The sequence below is a fragment of the Cololabis saira genome, chromosome 2 (genome assembly GCF_033807715.1).
Source record: "Cololabis saira isolate AMF1-May2022 chromosome 2, fColSai1.1, whole genome shotgun sequence".
Taxonomy (NCBI): Eukaryota; Metazoa; Chordata; class Actinopteri; order Beloniformes; family Belonidae; genus Cololabis; species Cololabis saira.
Window position 1 is genome coordinate 10,765,563 of NC_084588.1, and position 20,938 is coordinate 10,786,500.

Here is a 20,938-nt window from a genome sequence, read left to right on the forward strand (position 1 = left end):
TCGGTAATGGACCTGAGACAGGGGGTCGGTGTGACTTTGTCCTGCAAGTTCAAATGCTGGATTGTGTTTGGATCCTTCTAATCGTGACCTTGTGTTTTTTTTTTGCCCGGTAAACAAAACCACGTCTCTTAACTGCAGGCTGGCTAAGAAGTCGTGGTTCGGGAACTTCATCAACCTGGAGAAGGAGGAGCAGATCTTCATCGTGATCAGGGACAAACCGCTCAGTTCCATCAAGGCCGACATCGTCCACGCCTTCCTCTCCGTGAGTCTCTTTCTTCTTCCTCTTACGTTTCTGCAAACGACCCTCAGATTTCAGACTTTAGTCTGAAGAACGTGAAAACCTGGATCCATCCGAGTTTCAGTTCGGGCTGGTGGTGTTCTGGTATTGATGGTATTGAAGCCACGGCTCCTTCCCTCCATCACGTCTTCAGCAGGATAACGACTATTCCCACCGGGGTAAAAAGATCTCTGAGCAACGTTTCCAGCATCTTGTTGGATCTTTGTTTGGAAGAACTGAGCGGTTCTGAAGGTCCGACCTGGTGCTGGTGAAGACGGCTTATTTAGATAGCCCTTTTCTTTTTTTTAAAGATTATTTTGGGCTCTAGTGGCCCTTTATTGTAGTTGCAGACAGGAAGGGGGTAGAGAGAGAGAATGGGGATGACATGCAGCAAAGGTACACAGGCCGGGATTCGAACCTGCGACTGCTGCAGGAGGACTGTAGCCTCAGTATACGAGCCGAGCGGCCCAGTATTTAAATAGCTTCTGAATGTGTTTAAAACTGTCGCCGCCGGCTGCTGAGTCCTCGGCCTGCTGTCGGTGTCGACTCAGACGCAGACGCTGCAAAACGCCGCGGCGCGTTAGAATGCAACACGTCCATGTCAGCGCGTCCGTCTGCTGCAGCCTCCCCCCCGTCTGACTCCAGCGTTGCTCTCTTCTCCCCCACAGATCCCCAGCCTGAGCCACAGCGTCATCTCCCAGACCAGCTTCCGGGCCGAGTACAAGTCCACGGCCGGTCCCACGGTTTTCCAGAAGCCCGTCAAGTTCCAGGTGGACATCACGTACACGGAGAGCACCGGCGCCACCAAGGAGAACGGCATCTACTCGGTCACCTTCACCCTGCTCTCAGGTAAACCCCCCCCCCCACACACACACAGACTACGTTTACATGCAGTCAAAATTCGGGTTAAGGTCAATAGTCCGTTTACATGGTAATTAATCATTCGGGATATCTGGATCAAACCTGCGATGCGTGGAGAACATCATGATGCAATTCCCGTTATTTCTGCTTCTTCTTCCTGTATCCAAATTCAAAACAAATGCTGCTTCGAGCAACTTTTCTCTCACCTTCTTGTAAATCTCGCTATCCCGGGACTTTCTACCGTCTACAAATGCAGAAATGTTCATATCCTTCATTACATTTATACAATGATTAGTCTCCTCCTCATTCCAACAGTGTGGCGTGGTCTTGTGTTTCTCCATGTTTATAAGAACTTCCTGGACTCAAAAGAGCAAGATTCCTTGTGAACAGAGCATGCGCAGAAAACAAATTCCTGTTCCGTTTGATGGGGATATTCCGTTAGGCGTTTACATGACCGAATATTCGGGTTTTAAAAGGAATAACCCAGGGGTCATATTCCGGTTTTTAAAAACCGGAATATGAGCAAATTCAGGTTATTCAAAGGGGTTATTGGTGTTTACATGGCCGTGCAAAACCGGGTTATTGCTGATATTCCGGTTTTAAAAGGGTTATTGATGCATGTAAATGCAGTCACAGATGAGGTGAACCAGTCTGGACCGGGCCGTGACCCCCAGACTCTGACCGTTTCTCCTCAGGACCCAGCCGGCGTTTCAAGCGCGTGGTGGAGACCATCCAGACACAGCTGCTCAGCACCAGCGACCAGCCCGGCATCCAGCCCCAGATATCTGGTAAGTGTGGCTCCTCTCCACCCGCCCCGACCACGCCTACACCCCCTAACCCCCCACCGCGCCCACGGCCCCCTCGGCCCGGACCGGCCCGGCCCACACACTGCTTTCATGTGCATGTCCCTGCTGCACACCACGTGCACTACAGCGTCCACGGGGACGACCCCGCTCAGCACACACACACACACGCACGCACACACTCACTCACACACTCACACTCACGGAGGTGCAGGGTGTCGACTGACTGCACGTGTGCGGATGAACACTTTCATCCTGTCACAGACGGAGGGAGGTTTGGGTGACGCGGGTCCGCGGCTGCCTCAGTACAGACGGATGACATTTAATAAATATGGAAGAAAAGAAAGTGCCTGTTCCAGTTGTCTCTGTCAGCGTGGGCTGTTGTCCCTGTCTGTCTGTGGTTATTGACTTGATAAGAGTTCCCTCTGGTGGCGACGACGAGCAGCTGCAGCACAACAGCTGACGGCCTTTACAAACACACACAGATGCACACGGACACACACACACACACACACACACAGAGACAGACAAACAATTGCACACACAGACACACAGACACACAGGGACAGAAACACACACTCACACAACACCTGCACACACACGGACACACACACACAGTGACACACACACAAACACCTACATGCACACACACATACACACACACGGACACACACACATACCTGCACAGACACACACAGGGACACACACACACACACGTATGTGCTCAGAGGGAGCTGGTCCAGGTCAGCTCTGCTCTGGGTTCTCTGAGCAGGAGGTTGTGTTTCTGGTCCAGCCGTCGCCCCAGATGGGACTGTTATGAGTCTTCGTGCACAAACCTCAGCCCCCTCACCGTGTAGATGTGCCAATAACCCACATCTCTGCCCCCCATGCCCCGCTGCCCCTCATCACAGCTTCACTCTGGACCCAATCACTCTCACATGCATGCTGAATCAACCCCCAGAACCACGCAGGGCCCGGCCGGGCCCAGGGCCCCGAGGTGCTGGGCCCGGCCCTGGGCCCGGCTGTGAGCCCGCTGGTTCTGGGTGGTGTGTGTCTGTGGACGTGGAGCATGCTCTCTGTTTGCTGCAGCGCCGGCACCGAGCAAGCAGGTCCAGACCTCAGGACATCACTGCATGCTGGTGTGTGTGTGTGTGTGTGTGTGTGTGTGTGTGTGTGTGTGTGTGTGTGTGTGTGTGTGTGTGTGTGTGTGTGTGTGTGTGTGTGTGTGTGTGTGTGTGTGTGTGTGTGTGTGTGTGTGTGTGTGTGTGTGTGTGTGTGTGTGTGTGTGTGTGTGTGTGTGTGAAGGTTGAACATGTTTACATCAGATGGATTTAAACCCACATCTGCCTCCATGAATGTTCTGCTTCTTTCTAGAGTCTCCTGGTTAAAATACTGATCAGATTAAAGGAAGTGTCTCTTGTTTCCTCCGACTCTTGAGCAATCCTCAACATATTGGAGGAAGGTTATACGAGCCATCGCGGACTCAAGTTAATCCAGATGAAAGGTTCAATCAATTTGGCTGTTCGATCGTTACGAGAGTCCTCCCATCCGGGCCAGATTAAACCAGATCACTGAAGCCGTTATTGGTTATAGAGCTTGATCAATTATTCTCTCTTATTCCCTATTCACTCCAAACACACAGAAGGAAGCTCAGCTTATAAGGATCATTTCCATCTAAACAAAACCATTTATCAGTAAGCCCCGCCTCCTCGGACACAGATGAGCCAATGGCTGTGGAGTATCACTGGAGGAGCACTGGAAGGTCCTGGACATGGTTCTGTTTCATTTAAAACCCAGTTCAGGAGGCACTTGTGACAGCAAGGGGCAGGGCGTACTGATACAACCTTCCTCTGAACCTAGTCCGTCTTTTCCCTCGTTTTCTCCCCCTGATTCCCGTCATCCCGAGTCAGAACCAGCCAACCAGAGGACAGAGAGCTGGATATTCTGCGGTTGGCTGATTCCAGAAGTGATGTGGTACCGCTACCGGTCACCCAAATCAGTCAAGAGCTTCCAGAAATATAAAATCAAATGCTCAGTGACTACGGAAGAGTATTAGAGCCAGGCAGGAGAACAAATATTTGAGAGGGGAAGATTTTTTTTATTGTGCACTTCGAGAAAAAAGTCAAAATGTCGAGATTAATGTTGAAATACAATTTCGAGAAAAAAGTCGAAATGTCATGAATAAAGTCGAAATTTCACCTTTTTTCTCAACATTTCAACTTTATTCAGGAAATTTTGACCTTTTTCTCAACATTTCGACTTTTTTCTCGAAATTGTACTTCAACATTATTCTCATCATTTTGACTTTTTCTTCAACATTTCAACTTTTTTCTCGACAATTCGACTTTTTTCTCGAAGTGCATAATGAAAAAAAAGATCTTCCTCCTCTAAAATATTATTTTTATTTCTCTCCTGCCTGGCCCTAATGCTCTTCCGTAGAGTGACAGATCCACAGAGGTCAGCTGATTGACCCAGCGATCATCTACGCCACCTCCTGTCCAGGGTGGCGGTGGTCTGCTGACCGGTCCAGGACGGACTCCAGCAGCCACCGCGGCCCTGAAGAGGAAGAAGCAGGTAAATGATCCCAGAGATCTCCTAGTGACCACAAACACCCCAAACGTGCAGCCGGCATCCTCCCATTCGAAACAGGACTCAGGAAATGGAGCCGAACATTCTGGTGTCTGGGATTGAGTGGTGTCAGAAGTGAGGAGTGCTGGCCGTCAGCTCCATGATGGTGCTGGGTGGGTGTTTCTGAACCTGTCCTCTGCTCTCAGATGGCTCGCAGCGCTCAGCCTCTCTGCCCAGTATGCCCCGCAAGCGCGGTAAGACCCAGAGAACCCGGGAGAACCCGGGAGTCCCTTAACTCTGGCTTCTAACACACCTGCTGCCGTTGTGGAGGCTTCACCCACACCTGCTGCACTAACACGTGTGTGTGTGTGTGTGTGTGTGTGTGTGTGTGTGTGTGTGTGTGTGTGTGTGTGTGTGTGTGTGTGTGTGAGAGCATCGGATGATATAGACTCACCTGAGACAGGACGTTTGCAGCGAAGGAGAAATGTTTTTAGCAGAAATTATAGATAGTTATTAATAAATAGTTAAGGAATCAGCAATTATGGTCTTTCCAATTTCAGCTAAAAACGTAATTAAAGGGAAAGTTCGGTTTTTTACAACCTGGACCTTATTTCTGGCATTTTTTATGGTCGTATACTCACCCAGAGGTGTTTGGTGTCATTTGGAGTCCTTCAGAAGATATTAGGGGTTTTTTGCGAGCCTCTTCTCCATATAACGGTAGCGCATAGGGCACTCGCGGGACACAGACGATGCAGCGTCTAAATAACACATGATTGCCGCGAAACTCTTCATTTCTTTTATGAATCCCTATATCTGCTTCCAGGACCTGTTGTAACATTGTGGCGCGGTCTGTGTATTAAATAAATAATAAATTTCCGTTTGTAAACAAGACCTCTGAACTCATGACGTCATCTCTGTGCGCGCGTCCCAGACACAGCTCTGTGTACAGCTGGAGTTCACTACTGTTAGTTTACTGTTAGTAATTTGAAACATGTCTGAATATTTGTCAAATTCTGAGGTTGTGGACGACGACTTTGAATATGATGGACATCCTTACCGTTTTGAGCCGGAGTATACGGCTGAAGAGCTCACTGAACGGAGGACAGAGTGCGCGCACAGAGATGACGTCATGAGTTCAGAGGTCTTGTTTACAAACTGATTTATTTATTTTATTTATTACACAGACAGCGCCACAATGTTACAACAGGTCCTGGAAGCAGATCTAGTGATTCATAAAAGAAATGAAGAGTTTCGCGGCAATCATGTGTTATTTAGACGCTGCATCGTCTGTGTCCCGCGAGTGCCCCAGGCGCTACCGTTATATGGAGAAGAGGCTCGCAAAAAACTCCTAATATCTTCCGAAGGACTCCAAATGACACCAAACACCTCTGGGTGAGTATACGACCATAAAAAATGCCAGAAATAAGGTCCAGGTTGTAAAAAACCGAACTTTCCCTTTAATGGATCACCCAGCTGGCTGCAGAACTGACCTATCAATAAGCCCCGCCCCTCAAACACAGCTGAGCCAATGGCTGCTGAGTATCAGTTCCACAGGAACCAGAACTCAGACATCTGCAGTGTTTTTCAGCTCCACAGAAAAACACTGAAGATTATGAACTCCCATCAGTTTTTTGGGGGAGTTTATGAAAAAATACTTAAAGACTTTTCCAGCCTGTACGACTGATTCCAGGAGTTGATTTTATTTCATCTCCTAGATCCAAACACTAGGTCAATTGCTAATAACGCCTTGGATCAACAAGTATTTACTGCAAAACCAACAATATTCACCAAATTCTTACTTTTATGACTTTAGCTGACGCTAGCCACGATGTAGACCCCCCCCCGCCCCCCCGTTAATTTTCAGACTTGTGTTATTGATCTGCTCACTCGTCAAGAAAATCCCCCCAAATCTTCATCTTTATTCATCTAAAACGGAGAGCAAACCAAAGATGAGTGCATCAGATTAAAGATAAAAAGCCTGAAAGGCTTCTATAAGGGCTCGTTTAACCAGCATTTAGTTCACGTGACGTTTTGATGATGGAGATCTTGCTTCACCGATGTTTTGAGGGCACATTTATCTCCTAAAAAGGATTAAATGGTTTGATAAGTGTGTGAGTGGTTTATAATTTGCTGTTGGCATGTTGGTGTTTCACGCTGGGTTCTTCATCCCTCCTCTGAAACTTTCCATATTTTAAAAATCACCGGAGCTAAAACTGTCCGACACCAATGTTAATGTGTGAGTTGTTGTTGGAGGAGAATGGTAAGTGCACATTCATCACTACTCATAACCATTGAAGCACAAAAGACGTGTACTCACTGTTCTTGGACTAACGGGCGCTGAGGAGGAGCTGTGTATTAATGTGTGCACCGTGTTGTTCTGTGGCATGTTTAATTCTTCATGATGGTTTTAAAACACTAAAGCTTGGTCCTAACTGATGGATGTTGTTGTGATGAATGTTGACGGGATGTGGCGCCAGCCGGAGCTCTGGAAGACTTTCAGACCAAGACACAAACCGTCAAAGACGTGAACGAGGGAAAGAAAGAGGATTATTATTAAGGCGTGTTTTTATGAGGAGACTAAAGAATCACGGCTACGCAGACTTAAAAACTTTGCTAAAGTAACAATAAAACCGTTAACGGGTAGGTTACGATGTAAAACACATCTTAATTCTTTGATGAGTCGGTTTTGAGGAAATAATCTGGTTAATCCTGTAGATTCTGACATGCCTTCGTCGTTCCCGTCCTTTAAACAACCAATCAAATTCCTTCCTGCTCGCTACACAGATAAGGCCCCATCCCCATGATGAGGTTCACTAGCTAGCTCTAGCCATGTAGCTGCAATTTAATTGACCACCGCTTGCAGCAAAAGCGTGAAAAGTAGAAAAATGCTCAACTTTTGAGGGAAGCAACCCAACTCACGAAACCCCGATTCAGTTCTGCAATGATGTCGATGTCCCCATTATGCAGCGCTCACCAGCCGGACACGTCCAGTTCACTGCTGCGCCGCTAGCGTTTTAACAAATTTTGTCCAAGGACTTGCACGACCGACGTGCCAAATGAACGCCAGAATCGCGTAGCAACCATGATGCGTTCAGGTGCAGGCTGTAAAGCCTCAAAGCCGTTTTACCCCTTAAAGTTTTTTAGATTGCCAGGGATCAACTTGATTGATTAATTATAGCCACACTTACTCGTTTTCATGAACAGACTCATTATCCTAAATCCTGCTTAGACATGGTCACCACTCCCGGAGGCCCGTACGCTCTCAGGGGAAACCCGACACACTGATTTCCAGTAAAAAGCATCTCTCTCAGCAGTGCATTTTGCCACTGACTAGTATCTGAAACGTCTTTCATGTCTCCGGTTGGCTCTTCATCCTGCAGGGGAATCTGAGACTCTAAAGCCGACACTGACTGCACATCTGGAGTCACATGCAAAAGTTAGCACCCCTCCTGCAATCTGTTTCTTCTGATTTTTTTTAAATCCCAAACATATTTTTAGGAAATGCTCTGATCGACGTGGGAGAAAGAATTGTTCAAATACAACCTCAGTTGAACATTTTTTTACCACATTTAGTTCACAAAAATAAAGCCAAAAACATGGAAACCCTAGTTCCTCCCATGATTCAGTGGTTTGACGTGGTCTCCATGTAGGAGGAGGTCATGATCCTGCTGCTGCCCCGACCGTCACCCTTCCACCACCATGCTTTTTTATTGTGGTGAGAGATTTTTTCCAAACACGGTTCTGGACATTAAGACCAACCATCTCCACTTTGGTCCAGACGTCTGCTGGTTTGTTCAGACGCATGTTTGTGAACCTCAGTCGAGGTTTTCCTCCTGGAGACTCTCCCAGACAAACAGGTTCAGTCTTCACCTTGTATTTCAGAGCGTTGCATGATCTGACAGTGTGGTAAACTATAATAATAATAATAATTAATGATAATAATGATAATAAAAGCGTTCAGAGTCTCCCGGCCTCATGGATTTTGTTACATTTTAGTCCATGACAGCACAACTAGGAGAAGACTGAACAAGTTCAGTGTTAAAAGTATTTAATCCAGCTGCAGATGAAGTACGACACCAAAGCTTCATGACCGCCGTTCACCTTCACACCCAGTGTGAAGCACGGTGGTGGAGGGATGATGGTTTGGAGTTGATTTGCCTCTTAGTCATTCAGTCGGCCATTAAGTTCTCTGTATACGAGAATAATATAGAGACGTCCAACAGCTAAAGCTCGGATGAAGTGAATTCCTCCACAACCACCTGAAGGAACTGTGAGCCATTAATTATGGGGTATTTAGTGTTGTAGCCGTGAGTTTCTTCTTTTTAGACTGAAACACGCAATTTAACATTTTCCAGGAGTTCATTGTGTAAAAGTTTGCATCAACCCCACAAACTGCCAGAATAAAGATGGAGCAGGTCTTTCTGTTCCTTCCTGAGCAGCTCTGATACCGCTGAGAGTAAAGGATGCAGCTCTGCATATAAAGTCCACTCCTGTACCCGACCTTCTGGACTTGTCTGGAAGCAGTCTGGGCTACTCAGGGTTTTCCTCACGTCTTCACACATAAAGGTTCAAAGAGGACGATATGACTTTTGCACGTGACTCCGTCCTTAATTGAAAGTGTTTGGGGCAGCGGTGCTGTTGCCGTAGTAACCCGTCCCGCCTCTCAGGAACCCGGTCCAGTGACCGCGCTAAGAGTCTCCTCTTCCCCTGCTGCACTCGCTCATCCCATCACCTCCTCTTCCTCCCCCTCGTTAACCTCATTGCTCATCTGTTGTTTGTTCTCTCTCTCTCTCTCTGTGTGTTCTTCTTTCTTTTCTTTCCGTCTGTGTAGGCAGCCCGTTGAGTAACTTCTTTGACGTAATTAAACAGCTTTTTTCAGACGAGAAGAACCTCCATCAGGCGTCCCACTCCCCCGGCGCCCCCTCCACGCCTAGCTCCCCCACCCAGCATGCCCCCAGCACCAAGCCCAGCCAGCCCCCGCCCACTGACTCCAAATGCCCCCCCGGCAAAGACAAAACAAAGACGGCGGCCGGCAGCAGGACGCAGGAGCATCCTTGAGGAGCGGTAGCCGTGCATGACTAGACAAAGAGCAGGAGTCAGGTCCTCGGAGGAGGAGAGCTGCTAACTTTGCCCTTTAGTTTCTCAAAGCCGATATAAAGAAAATCCACTTTTTGCCTATAAATTTTGTACTCTATAATGGGAATGGCTCTTTAAGTTTGAAGTGGAGTATTTTCCAGTACGTAGCAGATGTAGCTTTGCCGTCCCCACCTTGTGTCCCGCTCTGTGTCCCGGGGTGGGGTTTGGGGGGGGTTTCCGTGGGTGTTTGTCTTCCTCAGATGTGTGATGGCTTGACTTGTCTCTGCCACCAGGGATCATCCATAATAGCTATTAACCTCGGCGGCTTCTCGACTGCAGCCTCCACCAGAGTCCGAATCTGAGGACAAAGACAGCGGACCCCTTCCCTCTCGCAGCCCTCCTCTGAGTTTCTCTTTTTCTTCCCCCGGACCGCATCATTTAGTCCCCGTTTCGCCCCACAAACCAAACACGGAAGAGTTGTTAAAAAGAAACAAAAAAAAAAGCAAGCCTTAAGACAGTGATGTTTGTCGATCTACACCCCCCTCCTCCTCCTCCTCCTCTCTCTTTCTTCCACTCCTTCCACATGTACATACGAGACGTTAGACCACACAAACATGACCCTTTACCGTGAGAAACGGCTCCGGGCCGAGGCCGGACGCCGGAGCGGTGGAAGAGAGCCGAGGCGGACGGAGAGAGAGACGAGCGCTGGCTGGATTGTGGTTCTTTTAAACGTTGGTTTTCTTTGCAGACGCGGGGCGGCTGACGAGCGTCTGATAACGAGCTCTGTCGGTCAGCGACTGTCCGGCGACGCCACACACACACGGGGGGAGCTGATTATATGCGAATGAATGAATGATCTGTTCTGTTGTACAGACTAAATACTGACCTGGATGTACATAAGTGTAGTTGTGACATTGTGTTTCAGAGTTGTTGCTTTTGTTTTGTTTTGTTTTTGCGTACAGGCCCGGTCACACCGGCACCACGCTTTTACGGTGAGGTGAAAATCACTGTGAGCGGAAGATTTGCTCATGATTGTGGACTTGAGAGCCGTCAGATAAACGCTCAGAAACTCACACCTCGTGGGGAGCCGTGCAGGTCCTGGTGGCCCCCAGACCCGCGGGGCTCTTGTTCCTGGTTCCTGGTGGTTCCAAGAACCAGGAACAAGAGCTGAGGACCTGAACATGTAACAACTGCAAAATTTGAAAAAAAAAAATTCACGTTAAGATGTCAGTTTCAGTTTTATTTCTAGGGGAAAGATGATTTAAAAAAGTTGAGGTGAGGTCTTCAGGTTTCTCCCAGCTGGATATAAAGGCCGTCGGACCCCGTCAGGCGAGGCTGGTGCCTCAAGTCGGGGTGGTGTGTCCCGTGCAGTCGGTATCGACCTTCATTTTGGCCGATTCGACATGAAGAATGTGTAATATGTAGAATGGGCCACTAGCTGTCGGCTTCTATGACCAATCTGATTGGTGGAGAGCTAACCCTTGACTAGGGAATCAAATGGCGCTTTTCCACTAATACCTACTCAGCCCGACTAGACTCGCCTCGGTTTTGCACTTCTCCACTAGGGGTATAATGTGCCGAGTAGATACTTTTTCTGTATCTATTCTGCCGAGGTTCTAAGCGGCTGAGTCGGCTGTATCTGACATCATCACACTACAGGACACCGATTGGTCGGGGGGTTGGAGTCAGACGTCTGAGTCAGGATGTGACATCAGTGAAAGAGACTCTGACGGATTCTTGTTAATTTTATCCGACCAGCAACGGCAGCAGAAGTCTGTTTCATGATCCAACTCTGAGGGTCAGATGTTCATAAACCTGGTGCTGAGGAGAAAATTAAAAAGGGATCTAGACGGACGATAAGGAACTACCAGATCTACCAGGAGCTCTGTCTCTTCATAGCTGCTCACGGCTCCAGCTGACTTTTCAGCAGCGCCAAGACGAAATAAAAAACATTAAAAAGCGTAGACGCTTGAATCTTCTCTCAATCTAATTTTTTTAACTTGATATCAAACATAAGCCACAGACCCAGCAGCACATCTATCATCTCCTCCAGGTTCTACATCTTTAGTGTTGTTGTCTTCTCTGTTTAGATCAAACAATCAAATACGTCACAGCAGCTTCACTCCAACCTCCTACTCCTGATCTGGGCATTGAAAAGAAACGAGGGCAAGGCGAGTGGAGTCGGACTGAGTAGGTTCCAGTGGAAAAGTGCCAAAAGATAACTGGAAATGACGATAGTAAACTTACTTGATAAACAGCGATAGCACAGATGCTGAACTAAACTCATCATGGCATCGGTTTGATTCAGAAATTTAGGTCAGGTTAAAAAAACAGATAATCTAATTGATTCCTTGTTGATCACAAATGTTTCTTGATCTACTTCACTATAAAAATGTTGCGTTAAATAAAAACTGAACTGAAACTAGCAAAGAAACTTCCACTTCAGAGGCTTCTCATCGATTATTGACGATGGTTGAAGTGATCAGTGTGACCCTCCTCCGATCTTTCTGATCGATTATCGATGACGGCTGGAGCGATGGTTCCAGGTTCCGGTGTGACCCGCCGTCTTCTTTCTTAATTTTGCACTTTTGGATGTTGGTTTGGTTAAGTTACACCATGTCAGTGTGTTTTTAATTTTCATATTTCTTTTCTTGTTTCTGTTCAGGTTCTTTTGTATTATCTGCAGGTTTCAGACAATATTGAACTACTGTGTATATTTTTGTATTTTATTGTATTTTGTCATTTGTTATTTATCAGTTATTTATATAAAAAGATGTAGAGAATGTTCTTAATGTCAGCTATTTAAGGATATTTTTGTCATGTTTAAGTTATTCTTACAAACCTGGAAGCATTTGTGAACATTGGTTCCTTTCCCTCTTTTTTTTTTGAAAAGAGAAACATGTAAAATACGTTTGAAAGTTTATTTGTTGTAATTTAAGAATGTAGATTAGCCTCTTTGAGAGGAACCAACCCTTTGTTGATAACTGCCGGCTTCTCCTCTCAAACCCGTGCGTACGACGACCCAGAGATCAACCAAACCAACACTCGTTCTGTAAATAAGCCGAGTTTACTGACAAGCTTATTTAAAATAGCCGAGGGGATTCCTACTCTTAGCTTTGACTTCGTACGGTTGTTTGCATGTTCAGCATTCGTCTTTTCTTTGCATGTCGTTGTTGGAATTGTTCTCCTGTTCCCTTTTTCTCTCTCCGCTGCTTTTATGCATTTTTTAATTAATTTATTTTTTATGTACTTTCGCTTTACTTGCCTTCAGATTTCGTTTGTAATTTGATTTGCTCGGCCGGCCTCCCCCTCTCCCTCCCCCTCTCCTTTGATTACTGCGCAGCCACAGTAACCGTGCGATGCATCCTCCTCACTCCTTCTCTCAGAGGAACCTCGCTGGCGATGGGGTCGCCCGCTCACACCAGCTGGGTGGGTGGCGGGTTATCAGAGAGACAAATTAAAGCAATACCTTTCATCGTTCGCTTTCCTGTTTTTGTACTGTGGGAATCCAGAGCACACAGAATGGACTTGGAGCAGGATAACCACTGGCAATGTACTCCCTTGTGATGTTACTGTGAACAACTTCAGTGCTAAAAGGAATAAATCTGTTGACTTTGGACTGGCTCGTGTGACGCTTGTTCAGTGCACCACTTTGGTACAAATGTTAACATAGAAAAGCTTTTCAGAGTTTAGGATATCTGGAACTCGTGTGCAAACTTCCTGCTCTAGTTACTACGGAAGAGTATTAGGGCCAGGCAGGAGAAAGATAAAAATATTTTAGAGGAGGAAGATTTTTTTTTCATTATGCACTTCGAGAAAAAAGTCAACCTTCTGAGATTATAACAAACAGCGCATGTGACTGTCTTTACAAAATGCCTCGTAGGCCTATAGACACTCCAAGGATGTAAGTTAGTTAGTTAGTTAGTTACGGCTGCTGCTGCAGAGCTGTCAGTCACTCTCCTAACTGGATTTGATGGGCCAGAGGAGACATTTACACTTTAATCTCGACATTTCGGCTTTTTTCTCAAAATTGTATTTCAACATTATTCTCGACATTCTTTTTTCTCGAAGTGCACAATAAAAAAGAAAATATTCCTCTTTCAAATATTTTTTCTCCTGCATGGCCCTAATACTCTTCCACATGCTGCTCATCCTAAACCTACATGACAAGATTAAAACAGACGTGTCATAGGTTTATTTTATCAATAAACACGTTTATGTTAACAATTCTGTCTTTACACTGCAAGTACCCAGATTAAAGTCCACATGGAGGTAAGAAAACCTGCAGTTCTTGTGCCGACCACCAGGGTCTGGATCCAGACCTGCGGTTCCTGCTGTGAAATTCACCGTTCAGGATTTAATGATTTCATCATAATTTCACCATAAAGATTGCCAGTATTTGTTTTTTTCCAAACAACAATGGGATCCTGTCCTGGTGAGGAGCGTGTTCACGTGTGTCCAGTTATCAACGATCTTCATTCACAGCAACATTAACTCCATTCAAAGGGCCGAAGGTGGACCAGAGCAGGTTCTGAACACGTCCAGACACACGTTTTGTCCAGTTACCACTTGGAGGCAAACCTTTTACCCAGCAGTTTGTCCACATAACTGTCCAAGAAACTCAGTGACCACAAAGTTCTTAGTAGTTAATAAATGACTAAAGTGGAGATGGAACCTGGTCATCAGTGATCCGTTTGGACCGTGTATCCAGCTCTGTCCAGTTATGTCCAGTGTGTCCAGTATGGCTACCTCTCCCAAAGGCCCAGCCAGTCCAGCGTGGCAGCGTCTCTACCCCCGACACGACGCGTGGAGGTTGTAAAGTCTCTGGATCAGCGCGGCCTCCAGGTCTCTCATGAGCCCGGGCGGGTCCCGGCCCTGGCCGTGCCCCGGCCCGGCCCGGGGGCCGATGCCCGGGCAGAGCAGCCCCCGGCTGACCCCCCCCAGCAGCAGGCGGTGGAAGTCCTCCCTGTCCAGGAGACGGTCCATGTTCTGCAGGAAGAATCCCTCGCAGAACCTGCGGAGCTCGGCTCCCCCGTGCTGCTGCGGGACACAAAACAGGAGCCATTCAATGTTCATCCGGGGGAAACGAACAAGGCGCACATGGTCAAATCTGCACAGCTCTCCAAATGTCCAATATCTATAAACCCCACCCCCTAAACACAGACGAGCCAATGGCTGTGGAGGATCAGTTCCACAGGGACCAGAACTCAGACATCTGTAGCTTTCAGCTCCACAGAAAAACACTGCAGATCCTGAAGTCTCATTGGTTTTATGGACGACAAAACGTGTTCAAATGAATCTGTTACTTGATGCTGATTCCAGGTATCAGAGACGATGGACAAAACTGAACAGTTAAACGTCTGTTTTTGGTTAAACTGCCAACTTACTTTCTGGAAAATCAACATGGATATTTACATTTGTTCTAAGATCAATCAAAGAAACAATGATTTTAACTCTAACTCCCTAAACCTATTTAATCACAATCGTTACGCAGAAACACAGACTTTGTCTGATAAATTAGTTAACGTTAATCTGCACTAGTGTTGTTAATTTATCTCAGATTATGGATCCACCTGCCACCAGACGTGCAGATGTACTTTTACTTTAAATCTAGTGTTAGGTAGATAATAGTAGATCTGATTTACTATAACTTTAACTCCAAATATACTACTTGCTGCTTCGTACAAGAAGTGATGATCTATAGCACCGTCGTTGAGAAGTTGTCTTTCTGAAGTTTCTTTGTTTCCCTCCAGGACATTTGGATGATCCTGGATGAAAGGTGGGAGTTTCAGGTCTAGAAATCATGAGACCAGGTTTTCAGAGACAGTCATCACTGTAAAACTAAACTACGCTCAGGTCTGAGTTAGCAACAGTAACTAAGGGGGCTAACTAAGGGCTTGCTGAGGGGTCAACTGATATTAAACCACTGATATATTCTTTACAATTGGAGCATCAAGAACAACAGGGCCATGTAAGGAACTACCGAGTCTGTTACAGAGTTCGAAAGGTAACTGCTACTGCTAAAGAGCCTTTCCCCCTCGCCCTCGCCCTCCCCACACCAGCTCCCGTGTTTGTACCTCTGACGTCTGGTAGACGCTCACAGCGTTGTCCAGAGTCAGACTCCGCGACAGCGTGGCCTCGCAGCATCTCTGCAGACCTCGGAGCTGGAAGAACGTGGCCACCGGCAGCAGCTGGACCCAAGAGATGAAACAAAACACCTGAGATCAGCGCGAGCATCGACTCAAACAAAACCTCCGTACGCTCGACCCAGGACTGATCTGCTGCAGCCCGTCTTTCTGATGGATGTTTAAAACTTTCATACAAACTTCTGCAGTTTACGATCCATGTACCTTTGATTGTCCAACTATTAACTCATTAAATGTAAAGCGGTACTTTGACACTTCCCGTTCAGGTGCAGAAGCCGCGGGATGTGGGTTGCTTGACTGAACCAACTACATCGACGATGTGCTGCTGGTTTACGCTCATTCAACAGAGCGGAGGTTACCAGAGGCAGCGCAGATGCTGCTGAAAACAATCGCCCTCAGAAAGTGTTCAGGAAGCCATCAGGTCAAAGGTCAGGAGGACTTTATGGAGTCAAAGGAACGAACCAAAGCAGCAAACTTAGAACATTTTCTCTTCAGAAAAAAAGAGTTTCTGTTTCTACCCCCCTTGTGTCCTGTCTGGTTTTTGGTAAGCTCTTGTGGTTTCTTTTAGATCTGCTCAGCAGCGCTTTTGAATTAATAATTCACATGTTTTGGTAACTCCTGCCTCCTTGGTCTCCAAGCTCTGCCGTTTTGTTTTTTACAGCAACACATTTCCCCACTAAGACACATCACACAGCCCAGTCTCAGTTTCTTAACGTTGACCACATGGTTTGAAACAAAGGAAACTCCATAATAACTCAAAGTCCCAGCAGGCTTTGCATTTATATTCGGTGATAAGGAATAGCACCTTCATTGCATCAACTCCAAATCACAGGAGGGGCAGCTGCGGATTTATTGCAGCCCAGGCCCTCTCTCTTTCTCCCAAGATCTCTTCTCCCTCAGCCCTGTCCACTGCCCATGGAGTTCTCTGTGAGCTATAAAATTGGCCATAAAGCCTCCGAGTTCTTTCAGTTACCACTGGGTGGAGGAAACGTCCCCCTCAGTTTGGAAAAGCGAGCGTCTGCTATCTCTCTTTGAGGTTTTACGTGACGTGAAGTTGTCCATCATTTTCCTTTTGGTCCATGTTACGTGGCGTTCTCCTGACGCACACACACACACACACGCACACACACACACACACACACACATGTAGATTATCTGAAGTTTGTGTTTAATGTTTAGTTAATTGTTTATGTGTAGTTTAGCCATCAGAATTGATCCCAAGTGTTGTTTCATTATCTTTTAACACTTGTGTAAATAAATTCTGATTCATCTGAATGAGAGAAGTTGTTTGTGTTTATTTGATACATATTTGTCACAGCTGCTGGTTGCAAAGGTTTGTGCTGGGACTCCTTCCTTCACTGTTGTTCTGTAACATCCCCCCTGGCAACAGGCTGGCACGTGTGGAATAACAGCTACTTTGAGACTGATTTTGCTGTTCAGTTATTTCCTGATAAGTCAGGTGGTGCCCCGTTTTGATTGATTCATTTGGATAAGTCACCTTCATTATTAATAACTATCATAAGACAATTATTAATAACTCTTTAATAACTGAACCAGCACTCCCTCTGTGGCACAACCAGACAGATTAGAAAAAAGAGGCTTGCATTAAAAAAAGAAATCAGACACACAAGTGTGCAGGAAAATACAGGAAATTATTCATTTACGCCTCAAGACCAAAACAAGAAACCAAGGAAATCAATAAATGTTGATCTCTTGCAGATGTGCTGCTATTCTACTTTCTTCACTGCATCTCCTCCACATTGCCGCTCCATTGAGGCGGCTTTCTTTTTAATTCAGTGAGTTCGGTTCATCCTTACAAGTGCCGTTTTCACTCTAATTCAGACATTGAAACAGAAGTGACAACGGTCATCGCTGCTGTGCCAGCATCATGTTTCCATGACAACCAGCCTGAAGCAACCAGCTGAAAAGCAAATGTTACACAATAACTATGGGCTTAGTGTGACCGCCGTTCTACAGATGACCTTTACTGAAAAGCGCGGCTGTGCACAGATCTTTACGCCACTTCCTTCTGTAATCTTTGCTTTTGAGCTCCTTCACAACCCACAATGCACTGCCCCGCTGTCTACGGAAGCTTTTTCAGCTTTTTCAAATATATGGAGGGGACCCTGAAGTTGGGACAGATGTAAGTCGCTGACAGCCGTACCGAGACCAACGCTTCACCGGTCTCAGGTGGAAACCAGAGTTCACACCCACTCAAATGAACCAAACTCTGACCCAGAGTTCCTTCAAAAAGAAGATGCTGAACATTCTTCATTATTTCTGAGCACCAGCAGCAATAACGGCTGAGCAGAGATGGCGTTGCCAGGAAACAATCACACCACTGTAGAGTCCAGGGTGTGGGATGATCTCCGTCAGGAGAACCGTTACCTTCAAAGCTTCAGAGTGAGAGATCTTCAGGCCCTCGGTCCCGCCGCAGTAGAGAGACTTCATCACCATCTGCAGGGACGAGCACACGCCGTCACCAACCGTCATCTCCCTCACGCACACACGCAAACACACGAGTCTGCTCTCACCTGGAAGGTGCTGCAGGTCATGTGACTGATGTGGATGATGTTGTCGGGGGAGTCGGCGAGCATCCGACGAAATCTGTCAGGGTGAAACAAACCAGGTTTATTTTATCATTCCTTCAGATTTCCTCAAAATATTCACAGAATAAAACTATTTCATTCAACTCACTGCTTTCAATTGATAAATAACTTTCATTTTCAAAAAAATAAACAAGGCATTAAATAGTCTAAATATAATGGTGTGCTTAAAAGTCAAAATCAAACAAAAAAGTGTAGTTCATGTAGTATGGTCTGCCTCTACCTAGATGATGACCATAATCTTGTTTTTTGTCTTAGTTTTTTGTACATGTCTTTATGAAAAATTAAAAATCTTAATAAACAAAGTATTTCAAATTGAATTCAATGATGAACGCAGGAAAAGAAACATTTAAAGGTCAAATAAAATAAGTAGTTTTTTCTTTCTTTTGTAGCCTAAGACATTAAAAAATGTTGTAGATGTGACCAAAGTCTCAAAAAAGATATAAATGTATCTTCCAAAGTATAAAATACCTTTAAAGACGCTTGGGTGGTGAGGGGGACAAACAGAACGGACAGGCTCCATAAAGCCTCCCAGAATGCTTCAGAAGGAGCGGCTGCCATGTGTTCTGGCGTTCTGGAGCACCGTAGGAGTTAACTAGTTAACCTTCACTAAACCAACTGAAAACGTCGTAGAAACGCTCACGTATGCTGAGCTGCGCTGATGGAAACGCTCGTCTCCTACTTCACTGGTGTTTACTGAAAATAGGACCTACTTTTCTTTCCTGCTGACCAACTTTTGCTGGAAACTCATCTGGTTTAGGAGCTGGTTTCCCAGCGTTTAACCCGTGTAACGGCAGGTTGGAGTTGCTTTTAGAAGCTGATGGAAAAGGAAATGATGAAAAAAATAAACTGCGATCGACCCTCAACGTCTTCGGTGTAAACGACATCATCAAGTACTCCTCCAGTGTTTTTGGAGGGTAATAAAAGCTGAACTTGTGCAGCTCGGCGTAGCTAAAGAAGCTCATTACAAACCTCAGTCTCGCCCTCACGGCCCCTCAGGGACGACTTAAGTTTAAGGTTTATCGTTTATACCGTACAGATTTACAGTAGCAGAGCTTTGTCTCTGCAGGAGCTCAAGTGTCTGACACAAACACCAACATTTAAAACCCTACAGACTTGGATCTGGTCCAAGTCTGCCTGAAACAACCAGAAGCCTTTTCTCTTTTCCTCACGTCTACAGTTATTAACCTGGTCGTATCCAGAGGTGTATACGAGACGTATACATACATGATGTATTGTTACACGACAACAATTACCAAAAACAGACGTGCAGTTGTATTTGTAGGTTCTTGTGGGGGCCATTTCCACTTTCTGAATCCGATTCTGGTTCAAACAACCAGAACTTTAAGTTTACACTTCTTCCTACTCCTTTTTTGGCACATGTGAATCAAGATAGCAAGTTTTAAAGGATGAAATTCTTTGTTTTGCTGTTTTGTTTTCTTAAACTTCTCATGAATTGTTGTTTCTTTTCTTTTTTTTTCCATGTACAAAAATAAAATAAATCAAATAAACTGGCCAGAATGATCTGACAGGAAGTGGGCGTGTTTAAGAGCCATTGAACCCGCCCATCAACAAGCCTCCAGGGATTTGACCAATCAGGAAACACTTGAGCCAAATGGCTACTCTTCAGAAAAGTTTCATACTTTTGTGCTTTTTAATCTTGTGTTTTCACATGAGTGTCTTAATTCTTAGATGAGCGTGTTCGTCAGTGCTTTCTGGGACGGATGTTTTATTATTTGGCAGCAAAAAAACTCAAATAAACACCTCTGGATCACTACGCACAATGAAATGATCAAGCTGAGCATCTGAGAGCAAAAGCTGGTCAGTGGTACACAGAAATGAATATCATTCATCGGTAGAAGGTGGAGGACCTTTCAGAGGCCGACATGAGCAGCACCCGGTGGGCGAAGAACGGACGTCCGTCCACCATCAACGTCACGTCAGACATCTCCTTGTTGTTCAGGAAGTGAATATCTGAGGAAAGAGACAGTCGTGCAGCTGGTCATGGGTTGGTCCTGAGAACAAGAAGCAACATCAGGCAGCAGCGAGTCGTTACCCAGCTTGGTGGTCAGAGACACGTCCATGGGCGGGACGGCGGGGACGGGGGACGAGCCGTAGCAGTGGGACAAGACGGCAGCCAGACGCTTCAGCACCACGTAGTCCTGCAGGGACGGAGAGTGGTGTGAGCGGAGACACGGACGTCAACCACACTCTGCAGCTGCTCGGTCACATCGCTACGTCTGAGGCGACTTCAGCCATGTGCTTGTCCACGTTTATAATTATAAATACATATTTATTCTATGAAACAAGTAGGGATTTGAAACATTTTTACTGGGATGTTCCAACCTTTAAAACACTTATTCTCATCAGCACTTATAAAGTTCACTTATTGAAATAACATGAGCTCTGGACACTCAACTAGTATTTTAGTGTTTTACATCCCAACTATGAAAGTTAAATTTCATTAAGTATTTTTGAATTTCAATTGACAAATTGTTTTTTGATCCTTGTAAGAAACACGAAATTCCAATTTTCAAATTACTTTGAACCCAGCATTAGGAGCAACATTTCTACTATTGATGAATATCAATCAAACAACCA

The 20,938-nt window shown here is 45.8% G+C and overlaps 2 protein-coding genes across 13 annotated transcripts in view; one reads left to right on the top strand and one right to left on the bottom strand.

Annotated features, from left to right (window-relative positions):
- Positions 1–13,219, top strand: part of LOC133458002 (serine/threonine-protein kinase BRSK2-like) — a 168,995-nt gene extending 155,776 nt beyond the window's left edge. For 4 of the 10 annotated variants that reach the window (XM_061737479.1, XM_061737497.1, XM_061737489.1 and 1 more), the window contains 4 exons: positions 139–262; positions 946–1,126; positions 1,834–1,926; positions 9,341–13,217. In XM_061737479.1, coding sequence (XP_061593463.1) covers positions 139–262; positions 946–1,126; positions 1,834–1,926; positions 9,341–9,567 — 625 coding nt within the window. In that variant the 3' untranslated portion in view covers positions 9,568–13,217. Of the gene's footprint in view, positions 1–138; positions 263–945; positions 1,127–1,833; positions 1,927–4,715; positions 4,830–9,340 lie in introns of those variants that run through there. The other 6 variants (XM_061737445.1, XM_061737454.1, XM_061737463.1 and 3 more) reach the window with 5 other exon arrangements.
- A 555-nt stretch (positions 13,220–13,774) lies between these two features.
- Positions 13,775–20,938, bottom strand: part of LOC133457985 (ankyrin repeat and BTB/POZ domain-containing protein 2-like) — a 30,945-nt gene continuing 23,781 nt past the window's right edge. For 2 of the 3 annotated variants that reach the window (XM_061737423.1, XM_061737413.1), the window contains exons 13-18: positions 20,394–20,499; positions 20,209–20,311; positions 18,266–18,338; positions 18,120–18,188; positions 15,663–15,776; positions 13,775–14,625 (exon numbers count right to left, since the gene is read on the bottom strand). In XM_061737423.1, coding sequence (XP_061593407.1) covers positions 14,374–14,625; positions 15,663–15,776; positions 18,120–18,188; positions 18,266–18,338; positions 20,209–20,311; positions 20,394–20,499 — 717 coding nt within the window. In that variant the 3' untranslated portion in view covers positions 13,775–14,373. The remainder of the gene's footprint in view (positions 14,626–15,662; positions 15,777–18,119; positions 18,189–18,265; positions 18,339–20,208; positions 20,312–20,393; positions 20,500–20,938) is intronic. The other variant, XM_061737431.1, reaches the window with a different exon arrangement.